The sequence below is a fragment of the Cariama cristata genome, unplaced genomic scaffold (assembly GCF_000690535.1).
Source record: "Cariama cristata isolate BGI_N322 unplaced genomic scaffold, ASM69053v1 scaffold12076, whole genome shotgun sequence".
NCBI classification, from domain to species: domain Eukaryota; kingdom Metazoa; phylum Chordata; class Aves; order Cariamiformes; family Cariamidae; genus Cariama; species Cariama cristata.
Window position 1 is genome coordinate 21,242 of NW_009621575.1, and position 15,289 is coordinate 36,530.

At 47.5% G+C, this 15,289-nt stretch overlaps 1 protein-coding gene across 1 annotated transcript; it reads right to left on the reverse strand.

Annotated features, from left to right (window-relative positions):
* Positions 1-11,070: 11,070 nt before the first annotated feature.
* LOC104163122 (melanin-concentrating hormone receptor 1-like) lies at positions 11,071-12,572 on the reverse strand (the record flags this gene model as incomplete). The annotated part of the gene is made up of 2 exons (XM_009702019.1): positions 11,071-12,119; positions 12,440-12,572. Coding segments are annotated over 2 exons (1,182 nt in total), but the record flags the coding sequence as incomplete, so codon positions are not given.
* Between the last annotated feature and the right edge of the window lie 2,717 nt (positions 12,573-15,289).

Consider the following 15,289-nt stretch of genomic DNA (forward strand, 5'->3'; position numbering starts at 1 on the left):
CTGAGTCTCTAGTGCCCATTGCTCCTTTTGGAGCTTAAAACAAGCCCCTCGGGGGGTGCTGCTGGTTATTTCCTCTCCCAAAGTGGCACAAATGGTGCTGACTGGTCCCTTTGCCAAGTTCTTAGAGCTTTCCTGCATCTCTGTCCCTTCCCAGTGCATGTATCATCACCCTTGGTCATGGATCTTTTTGATTAAGCATGTCTCTCTTCCGGTTATTTGATGAAAACTGACCAACTTTGTCTAGTTGAAATGCTTGTCATCATGGTGTGGTGTCACCTTGGAGGCTAGTGAAAACCTTTCCTGGGAAACTAAAAGGAAATGTCTAAGTAGAAGCCAAAGGGGGAAAAGTCAGGTCAGGAGCAAAAAGGAGAAAAGAAATTTATGCTGGACTACTGAGATGTTTTTACCTTGTGTTATCATCCAGGGCAAAGCCTCTGAAGTGCCAACAGCTCATCTCATTTGAAGCCAGAGTGTGTGTGTGCATCTGTGGCTTAACTATGTGGACAAACACTGCTAGACAGACTGCTGCAGAGGTTGCTGCTTCATCTTGCAGTCTGCAGAGCGAAGATGTAAATATTCCAGGGTGACAAAATCACAGAGGAACGGTCAGGATCTGATGCGCCTTGCTGGAATATATCACCACCACCATGAGCACCAGTTTCTCCAACTGCAGAAACAGGGATAAATTAATTTCTGCCTCCTTTGCAAGTTATGGGCATGGAGTTATTAATGCTCATAACATAGGCCAGAGGATGTGGCAGGAATGTCACCTAAGACAATTTTGCAAGCTTCAAAAGTGGTATAGCACCTGCTAATCAATGCTCATTCCCACTCCCTCTTCTCCAAACCAGGTACAACTCAAGGCTGATTTTTTGTTGTTGTTGTTTGCTGTTCACACTAATGCATCCTGAAATACAGCCATTGACACAAAATGTCAGCTGTGATGTGAAGCAGCAGGATGGGTAATACAAGCCACTTGCAGAGCCACCGCTGCCAGCTGTGTCCCCGTTAGGTGTGACACTGCCCAAGCGCAGACAGACGTCTTGCGGGTCATTGCGTGGATCCCCATTTCAGACAGCAATTTTTCTTTTGTGAGTTAATAAAAGCATCAAGTTGTAAAAGTTCCTGTTTAGATTTTGCAACGACCAAACCTGTTTTAGCCTTTCCTTTTTTTCCCTCTTTCTTCATTCTCTCGTTTGGTTAGAAGGAATATATATTTTGAAATTTCTGTAGTCTTCCTTGTTGTCCTTTATACTCCATATTGTTCAATGCTTCCTTTACCCTGAAATGTGTCAGCTTTGCCATTTCAGAAGTTGAGCTTGTTTGATCGAAAGACTAACGGGAAGCTGAGTTTTGTTTCCTGGTGCCTTGTTCTGCAGGAGCCAGCTCTTGTCCCCTCACCACCACCAGTGCCATCTCCAGATTCCTCCCTCCGTGCAGTGCTTTACAAGTCAAACTCAGTTGGGGTAGTACTGCCCTTTTCTAGCTTATCGTCAAGGTGAGGAAGGAGCAGAGTAAAGGAATCTACTTAAAACTGGATTGATACCCTCAGGAGTTATCCCATTCTAGTTGATAGGAGGGTGAGACAGGGCAGCTTTTCTCCAGCTGTGATCTGGGACCGTTGCTTCTTCCAAAATGAGACGCATCTTCAAAGCTTCCTTTGCAAATGAGTTGACGGACATCACCCCACAGCTTCTTGCAAGGGGAGAAAAGTGATGTGGATTTGTGACTCTGAATGTTGGTGAGGTAACCTGATATGATTGATCCCGTAGCTCTTTCCATGGGAGCTGCAATGAAGGGTTTCTATTGATAAATCCCATTTCTCCGGAGGTCGCAGTAGCTGGACTGTGCCCTGCTGCTTTCTGTCCCAAGATGGATGTGTTCTGGGGAATGTGTGTGCAGGTAAATTAGTTTCTACAGAATTTGGTTTTTTTTTAAATGGAAAATATGTTCCAAAATAGGAACTGATGCTTAAATAGTAACTTTGTGAACTGCCTGTGTTGCCTTTGAGTCCTTCCATCACACTTGTAACATCTAACACAGCAGCAAAAGGGTCCAAGAATTCCTACAAAGAGCTGGTGCTCCTGCAGCATGATTTGAGTCCCTTTACCACGTTACAGAGTTTAAAATTTGGGCTTCTGCTCTGAACTGTCACAATTGCAGTTCATTAATATTGACGGTTCCTCTTTAAAGAAAAGATTAAACACTGCTGAGAAACACTCCTGACAGATCTAATGCACTGCAGCTTGTTACCGTTTGCAGAAGCCTGTTTTCTGCTAGTAATTCTGTAAGTTGTCTGCATGTCACTTAGCCAACCTCTTACACCTCTGAAGCAATACTCTCACTGCTGGGTCATCTCTCCCAGCCTATGGGATGTATCTTTGGAGCTATTGGAATAAGCGCATTTTAAAGAATCAGTACAATGAGGTGATTTGGGGAGATTAAAGAAATGGAGGTTATGTCCTGTCTGTAATGCATCAAGGCTCAGCGGATCTGCCTGGTCTCTGACGCTGGCAGGCTCGTCAGTGCTGCAGCTTTTATCTGTCCCTTGTAGTGCTGCAGACAAGTCTTTCTGGTAACTTCGTCTTTTCTCGAATCACCCACTACTCTTTTCTGGTTTCCTTTCCTGTACTAAAGGACAGAGTCAAGATAAACAGTTGCTTTTCTCAGCAGTGCTGTAGATTTTATCTGAGATGACAGCCTGCACTTTGCAAGGATAAAATGGTCATCATTCTTCTCCTGTCTCCAGCCATCATCTGAGGTTTGGGTCATTAATACTTGTAAAGCATTTGAAATTATGAGGTTCAAGGAACTAAAGGACAGCAACATGTCAGCTTTCCTTCTTGGCAGCTCATTTTGGTGGTGAAATCAGAGCCCCAAGATGTCAAATTCCACTTTTGGGCAGCCACAGAAGAAGCTTTTGGCATGACTCAGACCTTGTTTTACTTGGCTTTTCTCTAATCCCATGTCATTAATTTTGGTGGAGGCAGTGGTGTGAATGAGAGCAGAGTCTAGATTTCCTCCTGTGCTTGAGCAGAGAAGGGGATCTGAGGCTGCCCGTGCAACTGGCCTGTTTCCTTGTGCAATCATGGACTGTTCAGTGCCTGCGATTGCCCGATGAGTGTTAACATTTTGGATGCATGTGTGCAATGTGTAGGGTATCATCCCATTTTGGAAGGGATTGTCTGACCATGGGTGCTGAGGCTGGGTGGTACTCGCACCCCTTTGGAGGGTCAGTTTGGTCCCAGGCCATGTTTGGCTGTTCAAGGCAGATTCCCTGGTTACCTGTTGTTGTAGGACTGAGTTAGACTATGGGTGTGCAGAAGGGAGACACGATATGGAAACACAACAGAGCGCTTGGTGTCTGGTCCACAGCTGCCCTGTGTCTGCCCCCCCAGCAGTGTATGTCACAGCTTCTGCATTTAGATCTTGGTTTATAAGCTCCCCCCTTTCACTCTTTCAAGCCTTTCCTCTCCAAGCACAGATGATAACTCATGAAGCTTCACAAATGTGTGAGTTGGGAATTATTGCTGCTAAAGAAACTTGTCTAGGCTTGAGGAAACTAAGGCAGCAAGAAGGAAAAGGGCAGACAGCCACAAAATAAGGGACTGAGTCTAGCTGCGAGGCCTGTCTAGAAATTGTTGTAAAGAAATAAGCAGACACTGGTGTAAACTGGGCAGAGTCTCAATGTGCAGCCTTGATTGAGACCACAATGATGTCCTCCCCCACCTCACATCTGCACACCAACACTTGTGCTGTGTGCTTTAGCCAAATCTGGAGATGAGAAAATAGCAGGGTATCAGTGGTGGAGCTCTAATCCATTCCTAGCAATCCTGAGCTTGGACGTGATGCCACGTGGACAGGAAAGATGATCAATAAGGCCAGTGGTGTGGAGACGTGGGCTGTGAGCAGCTCGCATATTAGCCAGGGGTTGGGAGTGGGCTACAGATGCTCCCAGAGCACCTCTCTGGGTGATGGGATCCCACTGGGGCTCTGTAAACCTGATGGCAGAGGGGCTCAGTGGTAGGGTCTGCCAGCCTGAAGGTGGATGCACACTTGGGGAATCATGGCCGTGTACCTGTGGGATCTAGTGTAGAAAGGCAAGGGAGGTGGAGGAGTGCCCATCCAGCTTCCAGGAGCCTTGGGAAAGGCTCTCATTTGTGTCCCTTGTCACGATAGTGTGCGACGCTTCCCGGCCCCGAAAGGTTGCCCAGTGTCTCTGCAGAGGGGTTCTCAGTTTTCTACGAGTGTGTTTCTTTGCTCTCACATGTGCTCAGGTTGATGCTGGAGCCACAGTGAAGAGGAGCTGCCCTTCTGCTCCAAAGGAGTTTGAAGATAAATAAAGGGATCTCCAGGGCATGTATGTCCTTATGCTGGTTCTTCTGAGAACTAATTACCTAGACCAGCTCCTTCTCCCATCCTGTAGCCTTCAGCATACCAGGAGATCTAGTAGGACCAGAGGTAAAGCCAAAACCTGACTGTATTGAGCATAGCCCTTTTCTCAGCTGCATACAGAGCTGGTTTGTTCCCCTTCCCTCTAAAACCAGGAGTAATTAACAGTGCTGCGGCAATATAATGAACAGCGGGCTGGATTGGCTGGGTAAAGCCTCCCTGAGCACACAGGAGACATCCTAATTACCCTGATTGGGCCATTACGATGCAGGGTTGATGGGGAGATGCTGGAATGTTGTTTTGCTTTTTTTCTTTTACCCTGAGTCTGAGTGTGTCAGGAAAAGAGGAGGGAGGTCTCATTAAAATCCCCCCAAGAAAGATGCATAATTTATTTCACACGGAACAATTGATGTTTCCCATGCTGTAAAAAGACTGAATATTAATTCCAGCAAATGGGTCCTTTCTCATTGAACTGCCAGTGTTTGTGTTCTTAAACCGAGAGATTGTGTCAGTAGTGGCTGGGGGCTGCAGCTTGGCACAATACATCTCGGCGCGGGAGCAAATGTTTACACGCTTGCTTCAGTGGCAGCGGTTGGCTGGGAAAAAGTATCCGGACTTGAATAAAAGTAAAGGACAGACAACTTGTTCTCACTCTGCGAGGTGACATTTTACTCTTTTTCTCTTCTGAAGCAGTTTCAGTGTCGATAACATGACAAATTTACAATACCAGAACAGTTGGAGGTCTAAGTTGGGGATTATGGTCTAGGAGGTTGTAATGACTTGACCTTTAAAAAAACACAAAGGGGAGGGAGGAGGACTTGAATCCCCAAAATGCTTTGTGCAAGTTGAAATCCAAAGTCTTCATTTATGAGCAGACAGGAAGGAGGACAGAGGGAACCCTGGTGTCAACAGTCTGCTCCTTTCAAAACCTGTTTCCATTTCTTGGTGTGAGGAACCTGGCTGCTGGAGAAGGTGAACCTCTGAGAACCAACCTCCTAATGGAATAAGTCAATAAGAGCTTGAAGAAGCTCTCACCAGTGATAACTTCACCCACTATGTTTGTCACCATGCTTATCCCTATTGAGTGCTCTATACCAGAATGTATGCAAAAATGTGAAGTGTTTGGCTTGCTTTGGTCAAGTCCCATGGGGGGAAAAAAGGTAGAGAACTGCATCCCCGAGCCTGCAGTGGGATGTGGGTGTGAGAGGCACTGCTCTGGGATGGGGCAGGAGTCTTCACCTCGCTGTGGCTGCCTAAGGAGAGCTCTGCGCTCTCCTCTGAAGTGTCTGGTGGAGCAGGGCATGGCAGCCCAGCGTCACCAAGCTGTTGGGCTTCCAGCAGCATGCGTAGGAAGATAACTGTAAGAGCTCCTTCAGACTTAGCAAAGGCAACTTAATAATAACCAAACACCAGCATAATTAAAATTATGTCATTGACTCAGCCTGCCTACACTGCGAGCGGAAACCTGCAGGGGACAGAAGAGCACGGGTTGGAGGGAGGTTGGAGGGAAGGGCTGACACGTCTGTTAACTTAGTTTTAAGTGGAAGAAATAAGATTTAAGGCCTAAACCAAAATCTCTGTGTGTCACTGTTTAACTGAAGCTTGGAAAAATCACTGCCCCAAAGGTGTTTCTGTGGAGCCAGACCCTGGAGATCTCCTTTTCTTATGCAGTGACAGATCATGATGATGACACAGACAGTACCTGGGGTAGAGTCTGCTCCCTGTTGTGCTAAAAACCCACTGACTGCGGTGGTGTAAACTCAAACTCGCCCTGGCTGATGGGCAGAACTCAGCGCTCCTTTCTAGAGGATTAACCCTGTATGGACCTGTGGGACGAGGCCTTGAGCCTTCAGTGGTGCTTGTGTTGTTCAGCTGCCGTGCTTGGGGAGGGTGATGCTGATGTAGTCTGACTTTGCTTTGGAGGAGGAATCCATCATATAAAGGCTTGACCCTAGGGAATGTTGACGTTACTCCAGCAGCACTTGGAGATCGTGAAAGTTACTGAGCTGGCAACCCTGGAGGCTTTTCTAACATGCCTGTCCTCAGCACATCCAGAAGTGCTTATGAAAGCACCAGTCTATGTGCACCATCATGTCTGATACTGTAAGCCACTTCTCAAGTGTAGCTTTGTCCTTGTTGAAATCCAGCTCTACCCTTCAGGAGAAGCCAGTGCCACTGGTCTCCCATGAGCCAGACTGGGACATCAGGTGTGATGATTTCCATAGCCAACACAACCATACTGAGGAAAGATGCTGTGAGAGGAACAACTGTTGGGTTGTGTAAAGTCGTAAAAGCTGTTTCTCAAATGGTATACAGGTAGGGCACAGAGCCTCTAAGAGCAGGTATCATCTCTCATGCCCTCCTGCCATTGGGGTCTACATCTCTTAACAAAGGTTTCCCCTCCGGTGGTGCAGTGATTTTCTGTTTAAATGCTGCCCTGTAAATACAGCTTCAAAATACCTCTTCTGTTGCCTGGAGGCACTGAAGGGCCCTGTCTGCTGGAGGAGCCCTCCAGTGGGAGATGGGGGCTGTAGGGGAGACATCCCTCCCCTTTTACTTCTCTACTGTTAGTGAGGCTTTCCTGTGTGCTGCTCCTTCCCCAGCCCTGCAGCAGGGATGGAGCAAGTGGAAAGGCTGCAGGGGGATTTAACTGCGTTGCTTTGCTGGCAGGACGTGAGTGAGAAAGGGCGTTGCTGTGTGGTCCCTGTCTCTGGCAGGAGGACTAATGCGAAGCAAGGGGATGGGAATGTGTCTGTACCTGCCACGTGGCCCCTCTCCTACCAGTGAGTCTGTTGCATGAAATGCATCCAATTAGCAGCCCAGGAGGGCTGATGAAGCAGGATTAGTCAGGTTCTGGCTGTGTGCCAGGGGCCAGTGAGTCACCCCACCTTTCCCTCCTCCCCACCCAGCAGCGGCCAGCGTTGTCCTCGCTCTTACAGCTGCAGTTTGCTCCTGGGCAGGTTTAGCTGCGCAGAGACTTCAGGTGGAGAAGGGTGTCCGGGGAAGGATGTCACCAGCCTGCTGCCTAGCAAGGCTGTGGGGACCTCAGCTCCAGCTTGTCCTTAGGGCTGGCTTGGCAGAGCCGTGACTGTGGGGAAGGCAGGAGTATATTTTACTGCCTGGTGTGGACACAGGGATGTGGATAGTGGAAAAGAGGTAATTGAGAAGGGTGAGGTGGGGACTGAATCCTGCAGCGACCAGCCAAGGAGGGCTCTGTCGCTAGCTGGGAAAGGAGGAGTAAAAGTAACTGGCCCATCTGCCCTTTGTGGGAGTTTATCAAGTGCAGAGCTGTGACATGTGGCTTCAGTCGTACCTCTAAGGACAAGGAGGGGAAGAGGAGGGAGTGAAGAGTGAACCCATCTGTCTTCCTGCTGTCTGACAAAGCAGCTCGCAAACACACGAGAAAAGTGCCGGCAAAAAGAACCAAGGAAATCTGTCTCATCCAGCATAGCAGGCTCTTGATCCGAACAACTAGATTGACTAGTACCTTTCTATCACCCTTTAGGGGTGTTTTTTTCCCCTGTTGTTATTTAGCTGGATTTCCCTTAGTTTCTCTCAAGCAAGAGAGATGGTGGGCTGCGTATGGGAGGCAGGACTGCAGGGACACACACTGCGTTACCTCTGTGCCCTTCTCACCGCACCTTTCAGACGGTCCTTGCAGCACTTTGGGCTGCCTATCTGTGCACGAGTAGCTGTGTCCTTTTCTACTTAGTGATGCCTTTTATTCACTCTCTGCCATTAGTAACCAAGGCATTGAGATGGGAGGATCACGTAATAAATACAAAGAGCAGAAAAGACAAAGAGGTAAAGCTGAACACAAACCAGAATGTTGACAGTCTCTCCGACTTAACAAAGCTGGCTCTGAAAAATAGGCAAAAGGGGTAGGATGTTTGGAGTAAGTCACACCAAGGTGTACAGAGGCTGTTTAGCTACTGGAAGGCCTTACCTTACCCCCTAGGTAGGGGGACACCTCTGAAGGCCTTTGATCAATAGGTTTGTCTTCAAAGGAGAGGCATTTTTCATCTTGCCCAGTGATTTAGGAAAGATGGCAAAAAGCTATATGTTGTCCGTGTTCTTCACTAGTTTGCTTGCTGTCTGTACCTCTCTTCCCAGCCTCGCAGGACATCCACAGGTATCCACATCCTTGTGTTCCCGAGGTGTGTTTGCCACAGCTTTTATGGATGTACATGGAAAGGAAGGGACCTCACAGCCTGTATTTGGACATCTGGACTAGGAAACCCCCTGGGGACAAGCAGGAGGAACACAAGGGAATGGAAACTATGAGCCTTTGCAGGGTGGTGGGAAGGGGCAGGTGCCTCTGCCAGGACACCGGCTAAATGGGAAACCTTGTCCCTGGTGTTGGGACCAGGTCTCTCTAGCACAGCTTTCCAACTCACATAGATGAGATCTAAAAGGACTTCAACCTGAAAAGGTGCCTGTGTACTGTGCCTTGACTTCAGTGTGATGAGGTCTGGAAAAAGCCTACCCCACAAAGACCCTTTTGAGTGCTGCACCAGCCAGTGCTGGCCTCCCTTCTTGGTTAGCCCATGGTGCCCCCGTGATTTTTAGCACATGGCTTGGCCACACTGGATCAGACAGATTCACTTCAGACAGGAACAGACTAGTCCAACCATGAACACCTTTACTGTGTGAGCAAGATAGTATCTTGAATGTGCTCCTCTCTGAGAGCCGTGACAATTCAGTCTGTTTTCACTTTCTTCATTGCTGGAATTAAAGGAGGAAAAAAACCCGCCCTATCATTACCACCTCTTTTCACAGACAAGCGTGCCAGTCCTCCCCTTAACTTCCTTATGGGAGAAAGGTAACACAATAGCTTCCCTTGTCCTGAGAGCAAGTCTGGCTTGGCACAGCACACATCTTCCTCAACCTTTGCTCCCAAGCCCTTCGGGGAGAGAACTGACCAAAGAGCAAACCAGCTCCATGAAAACCAGCAGGTGAAAATTCCTGTCAGGGAAAATGGGGCAAAGATTTTAAAGTCATAAAGCTTGAAAGCTCCATATGTGTCTGGCTTTATTGCCCGGGGAAAGAAGGGCAAAAAATTGACAAGATACCAGGCAGTCGCAGTGTGGATGTGCTGCTGTGGTGGGCGCAGGTTGGCAGAGCCTGGGATGAAAATACAGAGAGACCCTGTTACGAGGTTTGTTCAATGACTCGTAAAACAACACGCTGCATCTGATGATGTCAAAAGTGCTGGTGTTGCACACCAGCCTGCTTTGATCACCAGAGGTGAGTGAATGGCTGTGTGTTCTCTACAGGGTGTACTTAAAAATACCTGTGAGTGTGGTGTGTGCGCGTTAGGTGCGCCTGGAAGGTGCATGTGGCTTAGAAAGTCCTGCGCAGGTGATACAATTTTGCTGTGTAAGGGTGAATTTCTGTTCTGGGTATATTGTGGGTGGCTGGTGGCATGAAACCATAAGCGTGGTAACAAATCCTTTTGTGCTGATTGATGTTTTTAATTCTTCTTTATATTAAATTAATCTACATTAACCGGTTCCTCCATCTTTGACAAAGTGTTGAACAATGCCTGCAGAGTCCCCTGGGAGCCCTGCACAGGCTATCAGTGTAATCCCCCACGTTTAGCGGATCTGCGCTGTTTTTTCTTTAGTCTCTTTAATAGCAAAGTTATTTCCTAACCTCCAGCTGTTAAAGCCGCATATACAAACCACAGACATTGAATTTTCCCTCTTTTAACTTTGTAAAGCGTTTGTCATTTTGAGGAAGCTGCATAAGCAACTCTGCGTCCTCTGAGCTGCTTTTTCACGGCTTCTTGCTCCGCAGACCTCGGCACATTGTGTCTTTCGGTCATGTTTAAAACCCTCTGCCTGGAGTTCCCCGATGGCCGTGCAGACTGCGAGGCACAACAGCAGCATGAGGAACTAGCAGTGTGAAAATCTGCTCATTGGCATGGAAAGCCACAAAGCTGGTGTTAGCAGCAGTAGTTTTGAGAATTGTTTGCAGTCCCTTGAAGCAGTGCAATTGTTATCTGCCTGATTTTGCTTGAAATATTTAGGATTAGCATCAAAATTAGCCAGTTTCTGAAAACATCTTGGTTGCCAAACAACACAGCCCACTGGAGGCAGACAGGGCTGGACCAAAAGGCCAAGTGACAGACCTAGATGAGAGTTCTTGCCCCAAGATCCCTCCCTGCTGTTTGCTTCTAGGATATGAGCACAGCCAGCAAAGTCTGCAGGTCAGATTTCTTTTTAAAGAAGAAATATATGACATTGTGTTTCAAAAGTTCAAGTTTTGAACGAAAAAGCTCTATGTTGACATGCTGCTTAGGAAACCTGGTCAGGCCAAAAGGCGAGGAATCATTGGGCAGTGTTGTTGATAGAGGTGTTACTCTTCTAGGGTGAACATTTCCCCTTGAAATCCCCTTTTTGTCCTTTCTCTCTTTTCCGTTCATCCTCTTTGGAGGCTCAGTGTCTCATGTGATAGAGTCTTCCTTTGCAGGAGTGGAAAGAAGCAGCAGTATGCAGTATCTCATAGGCCAAGGGCAGTGTAGGAGCAGAGCCCTGCAATGAAAAAGGGAGGCACCTGGACTCTTGGAGGTGGAAGGCTGTAGTTCTTACACTTCACCAAGAACTGCCTGAAGCTGCTGCTTCTCCATCAGCTTACAGATCTGAAGGCTTTCTGCTGCGCTCACTTCAGAGTGCTCTAGTGAACAGCCACAGTCACAGGCAGTGAACGTGGGGAAAAGTCCTCCAGAAACTGAGTCTGCTGAGTGGATTCTGGTGCCAGTTTCAGACACACGCTGGCCTCTGTCATGCTGTTGTTGTTGACAGAGCTGCTGTTGCGACATGGCTCTTTTGCGGGGCGGATGGCTACTAAGAACTGGCGCTTGAATGTCTCGCTGAGGGCAATGTAGAGGAAGGGGTTGAGGCAACTGTTGGCATAGCCTAAGCTAATGGCAAAGTTGTAGGCATAAAAGAAGGCCATGGATGGTGTGTCAATGCCGAGGTGAACCAGCTGGAGGATGTAGAAGGGAGCCCAACAAATAAAAAAGGCGGAGCAGATGGCAACTGCCATGCGGGTGACTTTCTTTGTACGTACCTGGAGGCTCCTTTGGGGCAATGGGACCACAGTGGTGGCCATGTGCTGGAGGATCTTAAAATAGACCACGCAGATCACAATCAATGGCACAGCGAATGCCAGCATGAACTGATAGAGGGTGAACCAGTAGATATCAGTCTCTGGGTTGGGAAGCAAGAGAGCACAGCGGACGGTGCCATCCTCCAGAGGCATAAGACCTGCATACATCCACACAGGAATGATGGTCAGGAAGGAGAGGAGCCACACCAAGCAGATAACTAAAGCTGCAACGCATGGGGTCCGGACATAGGTGGATTTTAGAGGGTAGACAGTTGCCAGGTAACGGTCCAGTGTCATCACTGTAAGGATGTTGGTGCTGGTGATCTGGCTGTTTGTGTCCAGAGCAGTGATGATAGTGCACAGGGGAGCTCCAAAGTACCACGAGCCATTGCCTAGGAGCTGGTGGATGAGGAAGGGCATGCCCAAGAGGAAGAGGAGGTCCACAATGGAGAGGTTGAAGATGAAAATGTCAGGCACAGTCTGTTTGCATCTCAGCTTCTTCTTCTTGATGATAGTATAGATGACAATGAGGTTCCCCACAATGCCCAGGAAACAGATGATGCTGAAGAGACTGGGCATGATCACGTTGGTGTACGGTGCTGGCTTCTCTGCTGCTGCCAAAACAAACCAAAGCAGTGAGTGCAACCCAGAGGCAACCTCTTTACATCTCTGTGTGATTGCCCTGTCCTGCAGCTGGATCTCCCTCAAAGATGTAGCTTGGAACAATGTTTAAGACACTCTGCAGCATTTGGAGAGGCTTAGCTGGAGATTTGACCCTTCCTTCTCTGCCACGCAGTACATACAGCACACCACACAAATCTGGCCATGTGTAGGCATCTTTCCTTGGCTCTCCTGATGTACTTCTCTCCTGCTCTGAAACTCCCCAGATCTTTTTTGAGGGACTAACATCAGGCTGGTGTGCCTCTGCACTCACCAGTGTCTGACGAAGTTGATAGTAACTCTTCTTCCAGGGAGTGCTGGGTGTCCAGCCGTTTTTGAGGGGAGTGGGTGAGGCAGCTGGTGCTTTGCACATTGGAGAAGTAAAGCCTCTGTGTGGGGGCCAAAATCTGGATACAGACAATGCTCAAGCTGCTGTCAGAAAGTCTCAGCTTGCCTGTTGGGTGGTTTATCTATTGTACAGCATGAGACACAGAGTTCATTGGCCATGCAGGCAGATAACTAATGCTTATCTATATGGTGAGATCTGGGACTGCACTCTGGCTGTGTCCCAGCTCTGTTGTCAGGGTTAGGCCAGAGCATGCGCTACTTTGCATCTTCCTTCCCTGCCCCTCTCCCTCTTTCTAGTTTCTTTTCTACAAAGCAATCCAGGTTTGTGGCCAGACAGGGATTTGGAAGTGTGTTTCAGAGTGACCCTTCAACAGGGAATTGCCCTAGTTCTACAAGGAGAAAAATACGGCTTAAAGCTGCTGTCTCCAAGTTCTGGATATAGGTGGATTTCCAAGGCAAAATTCTTGCCTGATAGCACTTAGTTTATCAGCACTGATGCTTGACTGTTGCCCATTGGGGTGGGAGGCCCAAACATAATCAAATTCACATTTGCCTTGTCCCTAACCCAGGTTTAAAATCCCATTTTGAAGCCACAAGCCTGCAGTGCTAACCAACAGGAATTTCTGCTCTTGGGCACAGAAGGTGGTGTCTAAGGCACCGATTGTAGCGCGCTCTGTTCTGCAAGACTGCCATGTGCAGTGTGTGATGGAGTCTGAAATCACCTTTCTCAGCTGAGGCAAATCTCATTTCATCTCATTACTCCTCTCCTATGGGACCTGGAGTGTTGGTTTGTTTTTTCTTTTAAAGGAAGGCTTTGTGTGAGTTACTTGTGTGGCTGTTACAAAGACATGCATGACAGCCCCTAAGCCTAGACTGTAAGTGTCTTTCATTGAATTGCAGATGATTCGATGTGGTGTTAATTGGAAATGCTTTCAGTCACTGTACTGTTCCATCTCTTTAGCAGCCTACACCTGTGGGAGAAGTCTTCTCCAACAGAACCTAGGGAAATCTTGAAAATGAGATTAAGTGAAAGAACAGATACTCATAAGTTGTTGTCTCTGCCGAAGCAGTGTTTATTTGCTGAGGTGGTATTTGCTGACTTCGACCTCTAGAATTCTTGAGTACAAACTTCTCCAGATTTACTTTGGTGTGACAGAGAAGCTCGACTGAATTGACAAGGTAGCTGGGGCTACACCACTGGCCTGGGCTGTGGCTGGAAAAGTGCGTGCCATATCAATTGTATGTAATATTTCAGTGCTCTTAGAAGTGGGACATGAGCTGCCACTGCCTCAATCCTTCTGGCTCTAGGAAGCAGCCAGCTTTAAGCATAAGCAAGGCCAAGGTCAGAATCCAGTAGAGGGGTTGCTGCACCATTTTATTGAGAAGCTTCTTTGCAGATGACAGAAAGCAACCAATAAGGCACAGGAGAACTGGCAGGGGCCTGAAGGTGAAAGCCAGGCTTGGTTGATAAGACAGACAAAAAAGCCTGGTCCAGGCCATTTGTGAGGGTTTAAATGGTCCCTGTTCCTCCTGGCTGCTCATTAATGCAAGGAAACCCCCCATGTTACATGGCTTTTGGTAGATAATATATTGTCACCAGCACCCTTATTGAGACCTGATACTTACTCTCCAGCATCCAGCCTGTGCATCCCCTGAACATCAAAACAGATCTCACACCTCCTTAATGCTTGAAGATAGCAGACTAGAAATTGGAAGATGACGACTGTGGTCCTGTTGTTCTGCACGTAGCTGTTATGAGTTCTTCTTTCCCCTCTTTTAGCCCCAAACTTTGTTATGAATGTGGTAGGAATGGATTGTATGAGCAAAACGTAAAGGCCACTTCATTAGCTGGAAATTGGGACAAAAATGTCCTTTTCCTGCAGTATAATCAATACAGTGCTCATGGTGATCCTATAACATTTGGAATGAGCTCAGCTGGCCTTAAAGCAAAATGCGTGGAAGCCGAAAGGCTTCACGTGAAAGGTGGTCTGTCTAGTAGTGTGGCATCTTTCCTGCTGTTCGTATTTGTGCAAGCCGGACTTCCAAGTGTTATTAGCTAGAAGCTAGCGTGAAGCTATAGTTCATGTGTATATTATAGGCTGGAGTCAGAAGTGCATGACAACCAAGTACTCAAAAGTTACCTCTCTTATAAAGCCTCTTTCATCTTGAGATATCATTGAATCCAAACTTGCAGTGCTGCTTCTGTGCACATCCAAGTGGCTGTACATTGTTTACTGAAACAGCTACTTCAGGCATTCATTTGTCCTTGCTTGTAGATCTGTGGCTGCCCTGTTACTCTCTTTAAAAGTCCCAAAGGAGACTGCAGTATGTGAACTGAATGAGGACTGGCCTAAATTTTTTTTCTCTAAGGTGATTGTTGTTCTCGGCCATACCTAGATACATAAGAAACTACATCTTTACTGCATTTGAGAAGGAAGCACCTAAAGCATGGTTTCAGTTTGTAAAGGACATCCTGGTGGAGAGGGAGTCAAAAGACCGCATATATAAAAAGCCTTCTGTTGAAGAGTTTCACCAACATGCCCCATTGAGAACTGGCCAGCCTGACCCTAGACTATTGATTTGGGAACAGTGATAGCATGGAAAAAAAACAGGAGACTGATGAGGGTTTCTGCTTCCCTCTCCAGCGATGTCTTGTGTTCTCTGTGCCTCGTTCCCCTCCCTATCTAGCTGGGCTGGTTCATCTCTTCTCTGTAGCTAACACCAACGGGCTGCTGGAGTTACTACTGTCTCACAGACAAAAGATAGCGAATCGCTT